At 40.7% G+C, this 23499-nt stretch overlaps 1 protein-coding gene across 1 annotated transcript; it reads left to right on the plus strand.

Annotated features, from left to right (window-relative positions):
* The first annotated feature begins 1177 nt into the window (after positions 1-1177).
* On the plus strand, positions 1178-3006 carry LOC147629234 (putative carboxylesterase 8). Its single transcript, XM_086812490.1, has one exon. The coding sequence runs from the start codon at positions 1650-1652 to the stop codon at positions 2580-2582; it is 933 nt and encodes a 310-aa protein (XP_086668616.1). The 5' UTR covers positions 1178-1649; the 3' UTR covers positions 2583-3006.
* The last annotated feature ends 20493 nt before the right edge of the window (positions 3007-23499 follow it).

The following is a 23499-nucleotide window of genomic DNA, read 5'->3' on the forward strand; positions in this document are numbered from 1 at the left end:
TTTAGATACATAAACCTATAGATAGACACATATACTTATACATATATACATGTATTTAAAAATATAAATACAAACATCGACATAATTTAATTAATTTTGAATAAATTTTCATGTGTGGAGATGGGTGATAAGTTGTGGTCACTTTTAAATATATAGATAGATATATCATACACACATCTAAACACACACACACACACACACAAACATATATATGTATATATATATACATACATATGTATGTATGTATATATAAATGTAAATAAAAACACACAGACATACACACATGTATACACACATTCTCTCTCTCTCTCACACACACACACACAAATGTCATCAATTTGTCTTGCTCACCCTATCTCTTGTAACATTCAGGAGAGAGAGTGTGTGTGTAAGTGAGAGAGAGAGAGAGAGAGAGAGAGAGAGAGCGCTTCTATGTGTGGGAGAGTGTAAGAAGAGAGAGGGAGTGTGTGCATGTGTGTGTGTGTGTGTGTGTGTGTGTGTGTGAGAGAGAGAGAGAGAGAGAGAGAGAGAGAGCAAGTGTGTATATGTGTGTGCATGTGAGAAGAGAGAGAGAGAGAGTTTCAACATTTGAGAGTGTGTGTACGTGGTAGAGAGAGGGAGAGGGTCATGTGCATGTGCATGTGTGTGTGTGTGTGTGTGTGAGAGAGAGAGAGAGAGAGAGATGGTTGTAGAGAGGGAATAGTTCTTTTCTAGAACCTTGGTCGGCCGCAGCAATGCGCGGGTGCAATACTAGTATATATACATGTGTGTGTGTGTGTGTGAAGCCTTGATCTTGAAGGCTACTATTGTCTACAAGGGAACACAAAGGGAAGCTTAAAGAAAGTGTAACTAAATGAAACTTTTACTTGAAAGAATGGAATTCAAGACAATCTAGGAGTGTGAGTCTTGTGGGAGGCTAATGAAAATGACCTGTGAATACATATGGAATTCAAGACAAACTAGGAGTGTGAGTCTTGTGGGAGGCTAATGAAATTGACAAGTGAATGAATATATTTAAAGAGGTATAAACTCTCAATCTCAACACGCAAGTAGGTGTTACGGAGAAAGTGCCAAATGAAAGGTAGAGAGGTATAAACTCTTATTCTTAACACACGATTGGGAGAGAGAGACTTTGTAGGTAGCAGTATAAAGAGACTCCCCGAGGGGGAAAAGCTCTATGTAGACCACAATATAAAGAGACTTCTCTAGCACAAACATTTCTAATGAGGTGGTAGATAAGTGAGCCTTCGTCATAGGTAGAGGAGGAAAAGAGAGAAAATGAAAATATATAGGTGTAAATGGGGTTATTAAGAAAGTGACAAAGAGAGAGCATCAACTTGATAAAGAAGATAGGTGTAAACCTTTTTATTTAATACGGAGAAAATGGGGTTATTAAGAGAGAGCATCAACTTGTCTTGTATGTATATGTTGTAAGTATATGATAAAGAAGATAGGACTCGAGTTATGCTTTTGGAACAAAAACATTTTGTATGTATATGTTGTAAGTATATGATAAAGAAGATAGGAGTTATGCTTTTGGAACAAAAACGTTTTGTAGTTCTATCTTCTCTTTATTAAACAGAACTTACTCTGTCTGCATCGGCTCTGACACACCTAAGAGATTAGAGGGAGAGAAGAGCGAGAGGGGCATGTTTGCGGTTCCAGTTCTAGGCATGGAGCGACCCCATGTGCCGCTCGCTGCTGCGTGCTCGGAGTTTGTGGATGGGGTGGCGACCAGGGATGTGCCGCTGGGCGATGCTGGGGGTTCCTTGTGGCTGCGCATTTTCCTACCCCAACACGAACAAGAGGAGACGGCGCCCAAGCCCGTGGTCCTGTATGCCCATGGAGGAGGTTACTGCCTTGGGGAGCCCAACTGGCCGCCCTTCCACGCCTTCTGCAACACCATGGCCAAGAAATCCAACTCCATCTGGCTCTCTCTGTCCTACCGCCTGGCGCCCGAGCACCGCCTTCCCGCCGCCTACGACGACGGCTACCACGCCCTGCAATGGCTGCTGGCCCAGGCCAAAGGGCAGCTCACGGGCGCCTCAGATCCCTGGCTCAAACAGGGCCTAGCCGATTTCTCCAAGTGCTTCTTAGCAGGCGAGAGCGCGGGCGCCACTATCATGTTCAACGTGGCCATGAAAGCTTCGTGTATCGATCTGTCGCCAGTGTGCATCAAAGGGCTGCTCCTTATCCAGCCAGGGTTTCACTCAGAGGCCAAGAAGGGCTCCATGGTGGACACGGAGCTGGACGATCTGCAAGTAGAGCGCCTGTATGAATTGGCACTTCCGCCCGGACAGGATCTGAACTACGCGCCCATCAATCCGGTCCACCCGTCCGCCCCCTCGCTAACGCCGCTCGCCGCCTACCCCAACATCCTGATCAGCGTGGCGGAGACCGACTTCCGCTACGACCTCACCCTCCACTTCTACGAGCTTGTGAAGTGCGTGTGCAAAAATGTTCAGCTTGTCATCACGCCAGGTAAAGGCCATGCTTTCCATATCTTCGAGCCCCATTGCCCAGAAGCACAGGAATTGGCGGCTCAGCTCGCGCACTTTACAAATGCCTGCGCCAGCACTTAACCTGCTTTTCCATTGCCATTTGTGTTGTAATCACCATCCTATAGTTAGTGCCATTGCTTAGTGCCCCCTCGCTTACATAAAGTTCATTATTTGTAAAACATGGACCTCGGAGTTTCAAAAGGCTCCTCCTACTCTCATACTTGAAGAGTAGCCTAAAATCATTATCTTTCAATCACTCTCTTTCCATGCACATCTAGGCTTCACAAAGATGCTCACTTGATTTAGAAAGATGCACACTTTAATTAGTGATCATCAAAGTGAAGTTCTCATTTGCCTTCTTCTAAGGGTAAACCTTATTTTAAAGATAAATTATTGATGTATTGGAGGTAGACTCCTTGCTCGACATCAAAGTGCCATTTTAGCTTTGAGCATTATCTTGTGATCATTTCATAAAATCTTTATTATAAGGATGATTTCGAGAGCATATCTATCTCCCTTCTTGTTTACTAGGGGGATAAAGCGGGTATTATATTAGGTTTTTCTTTTTGCTTTGATCATTGTCTCATGATCATTTCATAAAATCTTAATTATGAGGATGGTTTAGAGAACATATCTATGATTGATGTGATTGCTTCTTAATTATGAGGATGATAGTAGCATCCACAACAACTTTTGGGCATTATCAAGAAGGCGAGGAGTAGGCCTGCATCATCTCCCTCAACACCATCTTGAAGAATGTGTGAGAGATATAGTAGTTGGACACCTTACCGAGGTGATATCAACACATCTATCCTTTTTCCATTGTTTAATTTGTAAGGTTACACATCTATGCTTTTTCCTTGTTAGCTCACCCTCTGTCCCATATTCTTCTCATGGTATCAGAGCTTTGGTTCGCATATAACGAGGTCAAGAGACAAGAAAAAGGCAAGAAAAAGAAGTAGTGTTGCGTGGGTAAGTGTAACTCTATTTCTTTCCCTTTGATTCAGAAGCAAATCTATGCATGTTAGCTCCAAGTCAAGGACAACAGCATTATAGGAATAGCAAAAGGGGACACTCTTATATCTTAGGGCCTTTAGAGTCATTTTGGACCTACAAAGTTTTCATAGAAGCTCTTCAACTAGTCGATAGTGACAATTTTTAGTTGTACATTGTTTCTGAGCATATATTGCACATACCTATTGAAACTTATTATACATAGTGGTTGATGTGAAGTGCCTACTATAGAGATTTTAGGATCTGCACATGGTATGGAAGATTTATGTTTATGTGATTGCTTTATATAAAGTGGCTACTAACATGTTTATAGTACCACTGGTATTTGTCAAACATATTGTTGAACATTGTTGGATTGTTGTAAGTGTAAAAGTTACTACAAGTTTTGTTTGGCCTAAAGAATACCATATTTAGTGTATGACAAAGTTATTGCAAGTTTTTTTCGCCTAAAGAAAACATATTTGGTGTAGGTGAAAGTTAATGCAAGTTTTGTGTAGCCTAAAGAACACCATTTTTGTGTAGGTGAAAGATACTACATGTAACAATGTGTGACAATCTATCCCAAATTATGGGTTAGAAGCTGGATATAACAATAACTTCCAAGTGTGGAAGTGCATGATGAAAAACTTCCTCATGGGAAGGATATTGGGAGTTTATTATAGGTAACAAGGAGCCCGAGCTTCCAAAAGAAAATCCCACTCCACAACAAGTACAAGCCTTTAAGGCACAACAGGTACATGCCTTTAAGGCATGCCATGAGAGGGCCACAAAATATCCCCTTTTTTTTTTAAAAGGCATGCCATGAGAGGGCCACAACAAGGTTATGTATTGGCTCTCTATTAGTGTGTCCAATTCTATGATTTGTCATATACATGATGCATTGGGACACCTAATAGTGCCTCTATATCAATGCGTGGGAGTTTTGCCAGATTTATCTTTTAGAGTAGTTTTTCTTGTAATTAGGCACCAAGTTCAAGATTTGGTATAGAGTCATGTTTAATCCCATTTTGCTTAGATCTTCCCACATATCATACTCCATTTAAGTCTCATTAGTCCCTTGCTTGCTTGACTCCTCTTTCTCTAGGCTTCTTCTTCCTTACCTATTTTTGGTCTAGGTTCCATTTGCCCCTTGTCTTTGGTATCCACCGCTCGAATTCCCTTGCAAGGAGGTTTTGTCAATCTAGATTTCTTTACGCTCCTTTTGACTATCTTGCTTCCGTAGGTACCTCGTGGCATCTTGATTGCTTCATCTAATGCCTTTCGTATAGCTACCTCGTGGCATTTTGACTACGGCAATGTCTTGTTTCTTCTCGCTAGAGTGGTCTTCTCTAGATTTTCTATAGCTTGCTCTTGTAGGTGTGGGCTTTCCTGTATTGTCCAGATCACCCCTTATGCATAAGCTTGGTGACTTTAGCTTAGACTTTCTTTTGCCCCAGTCATTGTTATGAATTTCTCTGTATTTTTGAATTAGCTCTTTTCTTTGCCATTTCTTTTCCATTTCCCTATAACTTTGTCACTACTAATACTCCTAGGGGCTTTTCTTTCACTCTTCTGGATGTGGCATCCACTTTAACCATGTTCACAGTTGAATCAGATCCACCTAGAACTGCATTTCTCGGTTCTCTTATATCCTACAACTCCTATTGATGTTTGATCTAGAAAAGACAATCTGCCCGTTTGTGACCAGGCATGTTGTGCTCCCCTTTGGCCAAACCTTCCACTTCTTGCCCTCTTCCATACGTGTAGTTGCTTTGAGGTGCTACGGCTTACTTGATTGATGTCTAGAGGTGACTATTGATGTTTTTGCCTCTCCATCTCCCTAAGCTTCTTATTCCTAGTATAGTAGTAGCAGTTATCAATGGTTTGGTTGGTCTTGCTACACATAGCTGAGGGGGAAGCTGACATTCCTTCTTAGTGTGCCCCCAATTTTTACACTTTGTACACACTAAATATCCATCCTTTGAATCCATTTTTTACTGCATGTCCTCTAGCAAGCTTAGCTAGGGTGGCCTTTAGTTCTTCTTGAACGTCCAATACCTACTTTTTACCTTTCTTCTTAGTCTGGAATGAGTGTCCCTCATCCTCCATGCAACTTCCATGTGCACAACTTCTAATAATCACTTGTCATCGGAGCTCCTATTCAAATAGAGTGTTGCATTGCCAATCAAGAAGACACCATAGTCACCGAGATGAGGGACGAGAGGACATCTCTTCTTCACCACCCAGCCGTTGTGGATAAGCACCACACTGCTAGGCTTGCCCAGTCGCCCCCGCCGCACCTCACCCGTGAAACCTAGTCACCCTTGTTGCTGATCGCACTCCACCAAGACGATTAGGCTCCATGTCCAATCGATCCCTATGTTATGGCTCACCCTAACCCCCCTTGAAACACATCCAACAAGAGATTACCTAGTGAATCGTAACTATTGTGAGGATCTTTTCAATGGCCGAGCTCGTAACCCTTGAGGTCTCCAAGCACTACAACTCCTTGAGAAGCAATTCTACCGCACCTCCCATGACCGTTGTCACACTGTTGTGTTGCACTACGGATAGTCATCCCTCCTCTCACCTCACTTCACTTCACTCACACACACTCACTACCATGCATTAGGGAGATATATTAGCAAGAGCAAGACTCAATTGCACAATGGGAGAGTATATCGTATTATGAGAGAAATTCACTTATATACATGGCCATAAGTGTTCACACTCACTTAAACTGTGGTGGGCCAGGCACTTTAGGCTCATAAGAGGCTAAATGCTATTACAATGACTACTCTCATAATATATCCATGAAGTAAATCACTTGGGACTTCATCCTAACTTGCTACCACATGCCCTTGAAGCAGGAATCACCCCGTCACAACATTACGGGCGCCCGTCCAAGTTGTAGCTTTAGACACCATTGCTTCATATCTTGAATGTATGACCCTTTGGTGTATCTACCTTGACTCCTTGATGTAAGATAATGGTGGTGGCTCTTTTTAACCCGAGGAATGGGTTAACATTCCCCCCTTCCTGATGGCGATCAAGTCCTCTCGTGATCGCATTGAAGACCTTTGTGTGGGGAGAATGGACAAGCTTTGTCGATGGCTTTAATGTTGAGTGACGTTCAATGGGTCTTTGTTCCTCCGGAAGTAATAAGAAAAGCTAGTTAGTGAATGAAAAGGTTAGTGGTTTATTGGGGTGGGGGGATGGGGTTTTTGTGCAAGTGATTGCATTTTTTATATTTTTGTGAGCTTTTTTTTAATTTTCTTTTTCTTTTTCTCTTTTTTTTTGCTCACTTTGTTTTTGGCAATCATAAGCAAGGTTACATGTGATTTGTGTTAGTGGGGATGCTAAGAGATAATAATGGGAGAGAACAGAGGGAAGGATCCAGAGGAATGTAGACATAATCATCAGAATGAGCTGGTGATTCTCAATTCCTCATTTGATTCATTGAAGCGACATGCATCATTTGAAGAAATTGGCCTTCGATGAAGTCCTTTTGTGTGGCAGAATTCTTGTCAAATGTTCAATGAGAGAAGAGCATTCCTCCAAATGAGGATTTGAGAGACTGCTTTCTTTTTGTAAGGGATTCATCGAATTCCTCATGTGCTTTCTCAACCGCATAATTCGTGCAATCTCTCTCTAATGACTCTTCTGTGGAGAGTATGTCTTCCTCTTGAAAGGGGAAGTGGTACTCCTTTGTGTTTTGTATTTTGGTTGCTTTTTTAGGATTGGCATTATTAGGTTCAATCACAACCAATGATCCTGTAAGACACTCAACCATGCTAAGCATGCTCTCCTTAGCTTGCTTTTTGCGTTCTGCATATGTCATATGATCATGATTTTCAATTTGGGGTGGTTGGGCAGGTTCTAGTTTCTTGATGGGTTTGTGAGGTGCATGGAGTGAAGAGTCAGAACTTGTTTCATCCTCACTCAGCAATGTACTAGAACTTGTTTCATCTTCTGACTTTCTTTGGATTGTCAAGTTTTCAGTATGTTTGCCCATGCAATGAGAACAAACTTTCTTTTGGGATTTTGTATCCTCCTGTGTCACACATATGGGTTTTGTGGTTTTTGTGGTGGCCTTTGAGGTGGATGCTTCGGCATCATGTGTAGGTTTTGTCTCTTTTGGGTTAATATCCCCTTTTGGATTTATGTCCTTCACATGCTTCTTTTCCCTGTCCTTTAATTCAGCTTTGGTTTCGATAGGTTGATGCCCCTTGTTTTTCTTTCGTTTAGAAAGCTTTGTTTTCTCTTTTAGTTCCTACTTTAAGGCATGTTCTTCTACCCATTTTGAAGTGTTATCTTTGGCATTCTTTTTTATTATCTCTCCTGCCTTGGCTTGTAAGCGTGTTAGCACATTCAAGGGTACCGTGGACGATTGTCCGTTTTGTACACTTAAGATGTTAAGAGTTGGATTTTGTGAGACAAGTTGCATTATTGAAGCAACTCGTCTTGGGCAATCTTGGAACATGTGATCAATGCCACATCGTTCACACATGGGTTGCAAAGTGTCAGTGAGTATGGGCATGGAAGTATTATAAAAACTGTGTAGTCTGCCACTTTGTGAGGTCCACGACAATAGAAACATTGAAGTGTTTGATTTATTGCTTCTTGAGCAGTTTCTACCCTTTCGACTATTTGTGTTTGGTGTACAGGAGATGGAGGTTTTGAGTCACTTGTTGATGATGAATTGGGACACTTTGTAGTATCATGACCAAAGGAGTTACAATATATGCAGTACAGAAAGATAGGTGCCTTGTATGCACAATGGGGGGATTAGGATGGTCGTACTGATTGCACTTAACACAAGGCATTTCGCTCCTCACTTGTAAAGGCATTAAGAATGGTTGGTTTTGAAGGAGCTCATCCCCTCTTAGAGATGTCGATTAAAAGCTTTTAAGCAAGGCTACATAGAATTCGGTGAAGGACAATTCCGAGATCGATCTTTCTTTTGCCATTGCTTCACTTGGTTTAGATGAGGAACATCTCGTAGCATGATCATCTTCCATCATGTTGTCATCTAAACATATAGCTTCTTTACAACATTGATTAAATGTTTCTGGATTGGATACAATGATCAAGTTGTGTAAGCTGTTTTTCTTTTAGCCCATCATGAAACACCTTTTCAATTGAAAATTGTTTAATTTTTCCCATGACTCACATCATGAGTCTAAGAGTTTTATCCATAGGATAAAGTCTCTAATAGTTATACGTTTGGTTTATGTGCTAAATTAAATAGAGTTCTTTTGTTGCACTCCACCGATCACCTTGTCTTGAAAAATCATGGATAAAGGCTGTTTTCAAGGTTATGAAGTTGGTCTTGATCGCCGGCATCAATGTGATGAACCATCAACTAGCCATAATTGTGGAAATCTGTACGGCCATATTTTTGTATGAGTCACTTAGGCCGTATGTAAGTGCTCTTATGGGTAGGGACTCACTCAGTCCTTGGTGAACCCCCCTTCCTAGACTAGTCAGTATATCTAAGGTGTGGGCATCCAGGGGTTGAAAAGGGTTGGTACCTATAAGATTGGTGGGAATGTTAGGTAAAGGACCAAAGCCTAGTGGGATTGAAGTGACAGGGGGTGTAAAACCTGATGACACTCTTGTTGTTGGCATGGCAAATGGTATTGGGAGTTGCAGTTGGGGCATAGATCTCAATGGTTCGAAGATGTCAGCCATTGGGTTCAGTGAGGGTGTCGGCCCATGTAGTCCCTCTATCGTTGCTATATTTAATGCTGTCAATTGCTCCTTAGTGAGCAAGTACACATGGTTTTTTTTTTTGCTTTCTATATTTTCTCACATCCCGTTATCATAGCCTCAAGAGGTCTGGCGTACCCTCCATTGGCGACTCCATGTTTCAAAATGCCCATGTAGCCTCTTGATTTGGTTCACAAGAGCCTTAAGGCTAGCACATTAGTCTCTCAGACACCTAGAACTTGTTTCATCAACAAGAAAGCATCCACTTTGATCACTAGTCTTGTGATACCAAGTTCTAGAAAATGTGAAAGGCTTTAATGCAAGGTTGAATACTCCACTTCATTATTACTTTTGGCTTCAAGTTTTAGTCCTTGCTTCTTCAACACATTTCCTCGAGGATCATAGACCACAAATTCTCCACTAGCTTAATCCAAAATTTTCTTGAAAGAACCATAAAAAACAAATGTATAGGCATTCATAAGTGTTGGTCCTTCATGATTCAATGCTTATCTTTTAGCCTCTGTAACCAATATGGTACCTTCTTTACAAGTATAAACATCAACAAGTGATGATCAAATTGAATCCTCAACAACAAGGAAAGTGAATTCATATTTCTACAACCCAACAATATTGGAAAAGAGATCTCTAGCCATGTTTCTTCATTCATCTATCAAAAAACCATTCACATTAGCAGAATTATCATTTGAAGGACCTCATAAATCTTAAATACCTTCTCCATATTCTAGCCTCGTGTCGTAAGTTGCCTCTGTAAGAATTGAAAAGGGTCAATCTCCTTGTTGCTCACCAACATAGGGACATTATGTAGATATGTGTCCCATCTCTCCACATTTAAAGCATGTGGTGGTCTTCCTCCATTCATCATTGGGCCTTAGATCAATTGGACCGCAAGGAGGTCCTCTTCCATTCATATTCTGCATCCCTTGGTTACCCTACATCAAAGAAAACCTCATAGCCTAAATTTGTTCTAAGAGAATTCGCAATTGTTGTTTAAGTCCATTAGAGGCATTTCCATTCATTGCTGGAGACATAACTACTTCACTAGGTTGGAAGGGGGGAAAGAAGTTCTTATCTCCCTTGCATCTGCAAACTCACCTAGGATACTCATGGCTCGTCTTCGATTTGTTGAGATATACTAGTGGGCAACCTGTGTTTTGCACGTCTTTTGAGACTCATTTTACTCAAACCTCTTCCTCTCCTTCCCGAACCTCCCAATTCTTGCCATGTGGTAGCTTTGTGAAACTCTTCCTTAAGATAATATAGAGATGACACAACACATCACCTTCATTGTCGGGGACGAGACGTGTCATCTTTAATAAACGTAGATTGGCCATGGCAGGGTGGGTCTAAGTTAAGCTAAATACATCTTTTTCTTGGGCATTCCATTAAGTAGTATTATGGTGATGGTCTTGATGAAGTATCGGACCGAGTAAATGCTCTACCTTGGGGCATGCCGCTCAGATAGTGTTTTGTTCGTGTATTCCAATTCACGCAGTATGGCTCATCAATCTACATTCGAACACACATATATTCAACAATCGCATGAAGGAGATTAAGCAGCTTATTAGAAGTGTGGGTTAGGTAAGCATTGAATGCAAAATCAGAGATATGCGTGAAATGTGAGATCAAGGTTTAAATATTCAATCCCATCCTCGTTGTAATTTGGCACCGTGGCACATACAAAGGGAGTTGTTTCTTGCATCAGTAGGGCTGAGTTACCCACCGGCGTGGGTATGGGGTCTAACCAAGATGGAGCTGATCCGGTGTGGTAGTAGTAAACGAATATCAGTCTGTTTACCCTAATTAGCTTAGACGCTACATGCACACGCTCTTAGGGATATTTTTTCGAAAAAAAAGTGCATGCTAGTAACTTCTCAGATGGAAGAGGAGGTCCTAAAACCTATATTCCATCTCACTGTCTCAAGATGAAAAAAAAATTCATGAATTTTTTCCCTGTTTCGCAGCACGTTTTTGAAGGTGTTCCAAAAGGAATTTGGAAAAACTCTGTATGAGAGAGTTGTAGTATTTTTGGAGTACAACTTTGTTTCTCTGAGACGTTTGTGATTTTGTTGTTTAGACCCTCAAAAAGTAGCCCGAATATGGTTCGAAGTCGTTTCCACGCGCTGTTTTTTGTGATTTTTAGTGCATTTCGGGCTGTTTTTTGCCTCGATTTCTAGGAGTCAAATTTCGAGGCTACTGGTCGGAGGCCAAAATGCTGAGACCAAATTTGAAGAGCTCGATGTCGGCTTTCTGATGAGCACTAGATTGCCCTCATCGGATTCACACTTTAGAAGATACGAGCCTCGAAAAACAAGGGTGTTTTCTGAAGTCTCCCTTTCACGTCGTGAACTAGCAGGGTGCAATTCAGGGCATGAAGCGGATTTTATCAGATTTAATTTTTTTTTTTTGGATTGTTTCACGTTGTGGGATATTTAGTGTTTCACGCCGTGAGATATTTAGTGTTTCACGCCGTGAAATGCTAAGTGTTTTCACTCCGTGAACCGGACTTCACGAAAAAAATAAAGTTGATTTTTTTACTGTTTCACGTCATGAGATGCCTAGTGCTTCATGCCGTGAAATGCTTAGTGTTTCACGACGCTGTGAACCGAACTTCACGAAATTAAATTTGATTTTTTTAATTGGGACGTGAACCTTTAGGCCGTGAGACCTTAAGGCGTGAGTAGAAAATGGTTCATGCGTGAATCATTTTTTTAATTATTTTTTTAAATTCTAGTGGGAAATACGAATTTCTTTGTTTGGGGGGGGATATTTTTTGAATTTAAAATTAAGGAGATATGGGCATTTTTCCAGAAAGATAAGTGGGAATAAAAAAGTCAACCTTTTTAGCACCCCCTTAGACCCTTTATAAATGACTCCCAAAATGGACAATTTGACAACTCATGAGCATCTACTCATTCAATGCTCATTAGTCTTAATGAGTTATGTAAAAAAGTGATTAAGAATTAATCAAAGATTAATTTTTTTACTAATCTTTCTCTCTTTTACACTAATCAAGACCTCTAATTAACCCTTAATCACTAATTAATTCACCCAATTGAGTACATAATTCGATAGAGCAAGGAATTTCTAAGTTATGTGCATCAACTAACGTCTAAATTAATGTATAATTTGAGATTAATTAAGCTCTTAATTTTGGTGTCTTCTTTTAAGATAAAATTAAGCAAAAGAGAGTCAAATTCCTCCAATTGATGTAATTAGGTGTTTTGATGCATGTAGATGCTTGCAAAACACTCAAAAACACTAATTTCGACTAAGCAAAAGAGAGTCAAATTCTTCCAATTGATGTAATTAGGTGTTTTGATGCATGTAGATGCTCGCAAAACACTCAAAAACACTAATTTCGACTACTTACATGATTAATTTGGACTCAAAATATCCCATTTTCTAACTTTTTGTCTCTTACAGTGGATTAATCACCCTTAATGACAAAAACCAGTCAATTAAGAGAAATTAGTCATTTTCAAGAGTTTTTTTATGTTTTTGAGAAATTTTTAGAAGGATTAAGCTACTCCTAATGGTTGCTCACACTCTAATGCATACAATTCCAACAAAAAACACACAAATTGCTAAAATTAATGATTTTAGTTCTATGTTTAACACTAAAGAGAGCTAACATTCACTAAAAAATGCATTCTATTACATTGTTTGATACAATGCATCAAACTAAACCTAATACACTCTATGTGCAAGCCTTAAGAACATGAAAAACCACATTATCCAACAATAAAAACAACAAATTAAGTTAGAAATTAAGCAAAAAAGCATTCTTTTCAAAACAAAAAAGAGAATTATTCTACACCAAATCACACACAATTTCACAAATCACCATCAAATCCATATCTTTTTCATGGGAAACCATTAATCAAGATAATGGGCAATGGGTAATGCATAGCGAGCGTTGTCACACTTCCACGTTGCACTACGGATACTCGTTCCTTCTCTCACCTCACGTCACACACACACACACACACTCACTAGCATGCATTAGGGAGAGAGATTAGCAAGAGCAAGACTCAATTGCACAATGGAAGAGTATATCATATTATGAGAGAAATTCACTTATATACATGGCCATAAGTGTTCACACTCACTTAAACTATGGCCGATCGGGCACTTTAGGCTCATAAGAGACCTAATGCTATTATAATGACTAATCTCATAATATATCCATGAAGTACATTACTTGGGACTTCATCCTAACTTGCTACCACACGCTCTTGAAGCGGGAATCGTAATAAATACTCTGTCACACCATTACGGGCACCCGTCCAAGTTGTAGCTTTGGACACCATTGCTTCATATCTTGAATGTATGGCCCTTTGGTGTATCGACCTTGACTCCTTGATGTAAGATAATGGCGGTAGCTCTTGTTAACCCTAGGAATAGGTTAACACCCTACGTATCCTATTTTTACAAGCTACATGATATTACATCGCCCTTAAGAAGAGTTTTTGTCCTTAAAAACAAATTGAGGATAGTTTTTGGGTAAGCATACTCAAGTGTTCCCAAGAGGACGCTTCCTCGTCTATGTCCATCCACTTGACAAGTGCCACTCAGTACACAGTATGCCTCTTGCTCCAATCTCTAAATCCAAGAATCTTCTCGGGTTCATGTGGAAGAGCCGTTCGTTCAGTAAGTTCCACCAAAATATCAAGAGTAACTATGTTATCCTCATGATCCATTATTTTTCGTATTCTACTGACACGAAAAATAGGATGTACTCGAGATGTCTCCGACAACTCAAGTTTATATGCTATGCTACCAATCTTAAGGATTTTAAATGGAGAAAGCTTTTGACACTTTCCCATCTTGAGAGTCTCCGACTTTGCAGGGACTTTCAAGAAAATAGTCACCCTCTTCAAAGGTCACTTCTTTGTGGCTCTTGTTAGCATACGTTTTGCACGATCTTATGCACTACGAATGCTATCTCTTGTTGCTTTTAGCATATCTTACATGTCCTCAAGGAAATCCTTGACAGCCTAAATTTTCTCCTTCTCTAGCCCTATGGCTAAAGGAGATCTCGGCTAAAAGCCTTAAATCAAGATGAATGGGCTAAATCCAATCGCCGAATGTTTTGAACTATTATAAGCAAATTCTGACAGTGGCAAGTACTCCTCCCAATTTGATTGCTTTTTACTGACATATGCTCAAAGCATGTCTTCTAGCACTTGCTTGAATCTTTCTATCTATCATGACAAAGGTAATATTGGGAACCTAGAGAGCTCAACTGTCCCTGGACAAGGCACGAGCGAGGTGGGAGCCAACATGGCCAAGCTAGGGGACACTCGGTGGTGCGCAATAGAAAAGTGGTCACACACATTTTAAGAGGTGTTGGCTAAGTGTGGCCAAAAGCCTAGAATAGTAAAAAGTAGAAGGATAGCTGGAGTAGTCGTGTAGATGGCTATGGTTGCGTGGAGAAAAGAAGAGGGCTCTCAGTCCAGTTCTTTGGAAGGAGGTCGTATGTTGAATGCGACCCTTATATTGGTATCAAAGCGTTAAGATCTAGCAGCGCTACAGCGTCCTCTCATCATCTGAGCGCGCAAGAGCTGCACGCACAGCTGCAAGGAGAGACACAACCAAGTTCTCTCTCTCTCTCTCTCTCTCTCTCTCTCTCTCTCTCTCTCTCTCACATACTGGTTTTTTGGCCAGTAATACTGCAGAGCACATTAGACAAAGCAGCCATATGTTTGTTCTCTCAGCAGTCCACGCCACCACCATTTAGCGGACTGAAGCTTCAACAAATTGATGTCGTCTCAATCGTGCGTTGGAGCTTCAAATTCATAGATTTTTAAAAAAAAATAGAAAATCAAATTTCTTTTACAGCCTTAAAAAGTTTATACCTTTGCACCTCAATGGCTATTCATGCAGTGGAGTATTCAAGTGGAGTTTTGAGCTTTTCTTTCAAAGATGTGATGGTACTTCTCAACCACGACTCTCTGATTTTTACATCGCTAATAACTCTAATGATTCTGGAAGTGGAGGTCCCAGACCTTTGTTAGACACAAAAAAGGTAGTGGCCGATCCCGATGTCACAATGATAGACGATGATCTTCTTGATGATCATTTGGTTAGTACTAAATAGTTTAAGGCTCTAGAGTCCCGTACTTTGGACATTAAGGCCAAGTACGATACGATACTTCTCTCTCTCCAGGAGTTAAAGAATAATAGGCAAGCTTCTACCACCATAAGTGCTTCAATGGGAGGGATGCTAGTAGCTCCCGCCCAAGGGGGCAACATGAATGTCGGTACATCTCACTCTAGATATGTTTCTGATATTCTAAAAGATCTGAAACCTCCGACTTTTAATGGGGAGGAGAAGGAACGCAATAAGGATGTGGTCAATACTTTTTTACAAAAGTGGCAGGATTTGCATCAATTGTGCCAAACTCTAGAGGAGATACGCGTGCTTGAAGTGAGCTTAACTCTAGGAGAGGTAAAGCAAACAAGTGCTGGATGAGCTTGGAGTTTGAAACTCGGCCTACTACATAGGCTGAATTTGAAAGTGCATTCAGGAAAGAATTTCTTCTTGAGAATGAGATGGATCATAATTGGGAAGCGTGGGACAATTGTGAGATGAGAAATCTCACATCAGTATATCTCCAACTATAGAGAAATCATTCTCAAGTTGAAAGGAATGGATGACTTTCAAAAGATTTGTGGATTCATTTGCGGATTAGACTCGGACTATAAGAATCAAGTTAGGCAAAATGAGCTGAAATTTTTAGAAGAAGCAATTAAGTTTGCTCAGATTTTCGACAACACTGTCAGAAATAAAAAGCATGCAGAGAATGCACAACAAACACCTAGTGTGTCCGAGGGTTCCAAGCATCAAGGTCGAAATAAGAGGAAGGGACCTAACCAAAAGAATGACCAATCTAAGAAGTCTAAAGGACCACAAAAATTTCTAAAGCATGAGGACTTTGAAAGAGCTAAAAAAGAAAATTTATGTTTTCACTGCATGGGTCATAGTAAACTACAGTGTCCTAAAGGGTCATAGTAAACTACAGTGTCCTAAACTTAAAGAAAATGAGAAGAATGAGGGTGATCAAAGTAAAGAAAAGCAAGTACACACTATTCAAGTGCTTCCTCTAGAGACTTCTCATAAGTTTAAAGAGGTTCAAGTTTAACATGCTGATTCTACTCATGAGTGCTTCCTCTAGAGACTTCTCATAAGTTTAAAGAGGTTCAAGTTTAACATGCTGATTCTACTCATGAGTGTTGTGTCATGTCATCAATGTGGGTGCCAACATTTGGACCACATGAGTTGGTTCGAATGTATGGTCACGTTAAGGGTCACAAGGTATGAGTTAGATTGATGATAGTGCCACATATAATTTCTTGAAATATACTTTAGTCAAGAAATTAAAATTACCGAAAAGTTCAAGTGACCATAAATATGTGGTTTCTTTGATTAACGGTTATGATAAAGATGTATGGGATATAGTAGTTCTTGATACCCCGTTAGTCATTCAAGGTCATGAGATGCATTTGGATTTTCAAGTTATGCATATCACTCGAGCAGATATTATTCTAGGCCGTGAGTGGTTATATAACATTGGTCCATCTTTATCTAGAAGTTATTTACATAATTTTTTTAAGTTTGAAGTAGATGGTAAGAAAGTGCATTTGCAAGGTGAACATGATGTACCCTCTTCACCTCTTATATGCTCTATGGAACTCAATCGCCTTGTAAAAGCTAATGAAGTAGAAAACATCTTTTTGTGTTGCATGATTCTTGATGATGTCATTTCTATTTCCACATGTGAAAATATAAGTGGTTTGAGTGAGCACAGTGTTTACATGACTTCTTTTCAATCAAAGCATGTGAACAATAAAAAGGTTAAGGAATCCTTAAAATAATTGTTACAATGATTTAAAGATGTATTTCCAAATGAATTACCGGAAGGACTACCTCCTGTCCGTGATGTTGAACATCCAATTAGTGTTTACATGACTTCTTTTCAATCAAAGCATGTGAACAATAAAAAGGTTAAGGAATCCTTAAAATAATTGTTACAATGATTTAAAGATGTATTTCCAAATGAATTACCGGAAGGACTACCTCCTGTCCGTGATGTTGAACATCCAATTAAAGTACTACCTGGCTCAAAGCTAGTAAGTGGCTTAGTTTTAAGGAAGCACAAGAAGTAGAACGACAGCTAAAGGAATACCTTAAAAGTGGATTCATTCGACCAAGCACTTTGCCTTGGGCTTCACCAATTCTATTGGTGAAGAAAAAAGATGGGTCTATGTGACCATGCATAGACTACCGTGGTTTGAATACAATCACAAATTAAGAATAAGTATCCTTTGCCACCCACGAATAGATGAGTTGTTTGATCAACTCCAAGGGGAAAATTACTTTATGAAAATCATTTTACGATCCGGATATCATCAAGTGAGAATTCGGGAAGAAGCAGATGTCCAAATGACTGCTTTTCGAATAAGTGTGGTCACTATGAGTTTTTAGTCATGCCCTTCAGTTTGACTAATTCTCTGGCCACATACATGACACTTATGGATAGTGTCTTGAAACCCTATTTAGAAAAAATTTGTTGTAGTTTTCCTCAACGATATCCTAATATATAGTCGCACTAAGAAAGAACATCTTGAACACTTTACGGCAAGTATTTCAGTTACTCGGGAAGCATTCACTTTATGCCAAAGAGAGAAAATGTGAATTATTCGTAAAAGAAATCCAATACTTAGGCCACATAATCTCAGAAGATGGAATTCGTATGGATCCAATGAAAGTTGAAGCCATATTGAAATGGCCACATCCCACAAACTTAGAAGAATTACAATTTCTTCTTGGTTTTTATGGATTCTATAGAAAGTATGTTCAATATTATGCTAAGATAGTTGTATCGATGGACGAATCAGCTTAAAGAAAAGGGAAAGACCTTCATTTGGGGGGATTTCCACAGCAAATAAGTTTTGAAAAACTTAAGGTAGCTATAGCTATAGCTCTCGTTCTCCAAGTTGTCGATCCAAATCAACCCTTTGTGGTAGAGACAAATTCTAGTAATGATGCAATAGGTGCAGTCCTCTTACAAGGGGGAAAACCTATCACATTTGAAGTAAAAAGTTGGACAAAGCTCAACAAAATTATTCAGCTTATGAAAGGGAGTTATATGCTATAATTCATGCCTTAAAGAAGTGGAGGCATTTTTTATATGGTGCCAGATTTGAGATAGTCTTTGATCATGAGAGTATCAAATGGCTATCTAGTCAAAGAGAGTTGAAAGGTCAGATATTACAATGTGGTAACCGATTCACTAAGTCGCATGCCCATGGTTAACGAGTTGAGTTTTACTCAAATTAAGAGTGATGTTTTGAAATCACTCAAGGGGAAGTGCGTTGATGATCCGCATTATACCCACGTGTGTCATAGAGAAGAGGAATCCCTTGACTATAAATAAAGATAGCCCCGTTAACGAGACACGCACTTCCACTAATGGTAAGTCTTGAGAGATGTCTCAAGGAGACATGTCACGTACAAGTGATGAAAGAAATTGTTGGAAAAAAATTTCCATCGATAATGGTTACCTACTTTACAAATGTAGAGTATGTATACCTTCGGACTCAGACATTAGGCACTGTATTTTATATGAATGTCATGATAGTCCGAGTGCTGCTCATCCTAGAATACAGAAGACATATGCACTAGTTAAGAGACACTTTTATTAGTCTTGGCTTAAGTAAGGACGTCCAAGATTATGTCTTAAAATGCCAAAAGTTCTAGGTCAATAAAGCAAAACGCCTAAAGGTAGGTGGTTTACTAAGTCCACTAGAGATCCCAAATGGCAAGTGGGAGAGTATCTCAATAGACTTTATAGTTGAATTACCTAAAAATGAACAGAGGCCACGATTCAATTTCGGTGGTCGTGTGGATAGGTTGACAAAAATGTGTCGGTTTATTTCGACAAAAACGACAATGACTATGCCTCAGTTGGCACAAATTTTCATTGAACATATCTATTGACTATATGGGTTACCTGCCGATATAGTTAGTGATAGAGATACAAAGTTTAATAGTCATTTCTAGCATGCTATGCTCAAGAGATTGGACACCATGCTAAGTATGAGTATGACTGATCATCCTCAGAGTGATGGTTAAACTAAGAGAGTCAACCAAGTCTTGGAAGACATGATACGAGCATATGTAAGCACAAAACAAACCAATGGGAAGAATATTTACCCATATTGGAATTCGCTTATAATAGTGCCAAACATTCAACAACGGGATTTAGTCCATTCATGTTGATGTATGATTTTCAACCGCGAGCCCTAGTGTCATTGGACTCGAGAAAGAAAAGATACAGAAGGTTAAAGATTTTCTTCAAGAGCTCTAGGAGATGACGAAAATCATGAAAGATAATGTTAAGAGAGCATAGGACCATTCTATACACTATGCAGATAAAGATCGTAGATAAATCATCTTTGAAGAAGGTGACAAAGTGTTTTTAAAGATTCCCCAACATTCTTAATCTTTGAAAACAAGGAGAAGTCCAAAGCTATCTCCAAGGTATTATGGTCCATTCACAATACTTAAAAAAGTAGGTAGTGTTACTTATAAGTTAGCTTTAATAGAAAGCTCTAAAGTTCATCCAGTTTTTCACGTTAGTAGAGTGAAAAAGAAATTGAGTGATGATGATAATCTTGTGAGTCAAGAGATCATAGTAGAACTTATTGAACCCCATCCTTACCACACGAACCAGAAAAAGTCTTGGATTTCCAAAAGAAAAGGGACTCTACACTCTGTACGACATGAGTGTTTAGTCAAGTGGAAGGATAGACCAAAAGAATGTTCTTGGGAAAAAGTAGCCACACTCAGACAGAGGTTCCTAAATTTCATTTTTGAGGACAAAAACTCCTCTTAAGGGGGGAGTAATGTCACAACAACGGTAATACTGGGAGCTTCAAGAGCTCAACCGTCCGGACAAGGCACGGGTAAGGTTCAATGGGAGCCAGCATGGCCAAGCTAGAGGACACGCGGTGGTGCGCACGAGAGAAGTGTTCACACACATTTTAAGAGGTGTCGGGTAAGTGTGGCCAAAAGCCTAGAATAGTAAAAAGTAGATATCCAAGGATGGCTGGAGTAGTTGTGTAGATGGCTATGGTTGGGTGGAGAAAAGAAGAGGGCTCTCAGTCTAGTTCTTTGGAAGGAGGTCGTCTGTTAAAGGCAACCCTTATACTATCTAGCCATCATACTTAAAGGACCTTCGAAGGCAAACAGGTCACAACTTTATTGGTGACAAGTCCACTATCCCGATTCACAGTGTGAGGGCAAGTTGGAGCTCGTTCCCGATGGGGCAAAGGGGGGAAGCATTCCTCCTAGGTTCTTTATGTCCCATCTCTTGGCTTTCATCTTTTGTCAGTGCATGAGGTTTGCAAGACTGGCATGCGGGTGGAGTTTAATGAGCATTCTGTTGCTATCTGGGACAAAGCAACATGCCAGGTTATTTGGGAAAAAGGCAAAGTGGAGAATCGATTTACAAACTCTCAGCACTCTCTTCTCTTATAGGTACTCTGCTCGGTGATTTGTGGCATTTTTGTTTTGGCCACTTGAATGTGGATGTGCTAGCGGGCTTTCCAAGACCATATGGTGGATGTCTTGCCAAATCTTGGTAGGGACATTGCAGTTCCTACATTCGTGGGAAGCAGCATAGGGAGTCTTTTTCGAAGCAGGCTACGAGGCAGGTTTTGAAACCACTAGAGTTGATTCACACTGACTTATGTGGGCATATGCAAATCCCATCTTTGGGAGGAGCCTTGTATTTCATACTAATTGTCGATGATTGTAGCAGGTTCACGGGTGTACTTTCTGCCACATAAGGACCAAGCCTTTGCTTGATTCAAGGACTGGTATGCTTGGGAGGAAAAGGAGTATGGATTTCAGGTGAAGACTATTCGGGCTGACAAAGGAGGGGAGTTCTCTTCCAATACTTTTGTGCGGTCCAATACTTTTGTGCGGTTTTGTGTGGAGAATGGCAACAAGCGGGAGCTGGCCAATATTGGGTCTCCTTTAGAGAATGGAGTGGTTGAGCGAAAGAACCAGACTGTGGTGGAGATGGCGAGGATGATGTTGGAGCATCGCGACCTTCCTCGTCCACTTTGGGGAGAGACTATGGCTAGGGGTGTCCATATCCTCAACCGATCTCTGACAACTGCAGTGCCTAAGGTGACTCCATTTGAGGCTTATTTGGCAAGAAACCAGATGTGTTCCATTTTTGTGTTTTTGGGAGTGATGCCTATGTTCACATTCCTAAGAAGCAAGGAGGAAGCTTGACTCCAAGTCCCAAAAGCTTGTTTTTGTGGGATATAACTCTCTTTCCAAATGCTATAAGGTATATGACCCAGACCGGAATGAGGTTGTTATCACAGTAGAGATGTTTTCTTTGATGAGCATGTTCCAACTTCCACTATTGTTATCACAGTAGAGATGTTTTCTTTGATGAGCATGTTCCAACTTCCACTATTGAGGCGCCACCGCTTCTTAGAGAGCGAAATGAGTATGAGGATAAGTCCAGGGCCATTGTTCCAGCTAGCCAGCCTCAATCAGTAGGAGAGGTTGATCCCAAGGTTGGAGATTTGCCCTAGCAAAGTAGCAGGTAGCTCCGTGTTCTATTCGGGTATCGAAGTGGTTGTTGGATACCATTCGGGAGTCTAGTGTGACGAGTATCCCTCCGAGTGGACCACGATGGATGGACCTCGAAGATCACATAGAGTTTGTAAAAAACTCAGTCAAAAGGATCATTTACATGTAAATTATGCCTTGCTCTCTCGTATCATTTGGAACAACAAAGAGCCTACTTCAGTTCAAGAAGCTCGACTTGGAGGAAAGCCATCATGCAAGTGGAACTTGAGGCCATAGAGAAGAATGGGACTTGGGCGTTGGTTTTGAGGCCGTCAAAACGATCAGTTGCATTGGTGTCATATGGGTCTACAAGACCAAGTATAAGTCCGATAGGTCCGTGCAAGCACAAGGCCAAACTTGTGGCTAAAGGCTATGCTCAGCGGCCAAGAATCAACTATGAGGAGACTTTTGCACTAATAGCTAGAATGGCCACACTTCGGATAGTTCTTGCCCTTGCCTTTCATCAACAGTGTCCGGTATATCAGATGGATGTTAAATTTATGTTCCTGAATGGTGACTTGCAGGAGGAGGTGTATGTTGCAACCTCTAGGCTTTGAGGTTTCAGGCTCAAAAGGTATGGTTTACATGTTGCGGAAGGCCTTGTATGGTCTTAAACACGCTTCTGGGGATTGGAAATAGAAGATTGATGCACTGAAGAGGGATCAAGAGACCGAGTCGGTCTCCGAGGTTGGAGTGACTCTGATTGGGGAGGAGATCCAGACATGAGGAGATCTACTTCAGGATACAACTTTGACCTTGGCTCGGGACCAATTTCTTGGAGCACCAAGAAGCAGCCAACTGTTTATTGGGTTGCTTGTGGTGCTACTTTTACGAGGTGGTGTGGTTGAGGAGGTTACTTGCAAGATCGAGTTTTCGCAGAAGGAACCCACGGTCATCCAGTGTGATAACCACAGCTGTATAGCTATTGCTTGGAACCCGATCTTCCATGCTCAAACCAAGCATCTAGAGATACAATATCACTTTGTTCGAGAGAAGATTTTGGATGGTGAGATCTTGCTAGCCTTTCGTTCGATGGAGGACAATGCGGTGGACCTCTTCATGAAGCCTCTTCCTCAACAGATGCTCTGTCAGCACTCCAACTCACTAGGATTGGTTCCACATCCAGGACTTGAGAGGGGGTGTTAACATTCATCTCCTATCTATACCATACTATACCATAGGGAGTGAGGGCCTATGATGTGGTGTGCCCGCTCGTGGGAGAAGTCTCCAATTTTGTCCATATTTAGCCCAGTTTTGTAGGCGTATAGGTGGGGGGTTGTTTTTTCTTTCTCTGGCCGGCCTATAGGAGGCGGGTGGCCATGGGGGGCCACCTAGAGGCCAGGCCAAGCCTAATCATGAGAGCCATCAGGCAACCAGGTCATGCTGGTCGTGGGGCCCCATGTAGGGTCTGTTGGCCTGTTTTTACAGGGTCGACTAGCTTCCCTTATCCATATATATAGGGGGACCTTGCCCCCCCCAATCTTGTACTGGATTCAATGTGTATATATGAGAGTTTCAACACACATCTCTTCTCCAGCATTTCTATATATTCTTATCTCAGTTTTCAGTCTCATTTTTGTTGCACATTCCGACATGAACTACCTATGGAAGGCA

This window comes from Cibotium barometz, chromosome 18, assembly GCF_041138505.1.
Source record: "Cibotium barometz isolate CiBa-2024 chromosome 18, ASM4113850v1, whole genome shotgun sequence".
Lineage (NCBI taxonomy): Eukaryota > Viridiplantae > Streptophyta > Polypodiopsida > Cyatheales > Cibotiaceae > Cibotium > Cibotium barometz.

What these genes read in the sequence shown, in the direction of transcription:
- LOC147629234 (XM_086812490.1), top strand. Translation starts at nt 1,650, where the DNA reads ATGTTTGCGGTTCCAGTTCTAGGCATGGAGCGACCCCATGTGCCGCTC.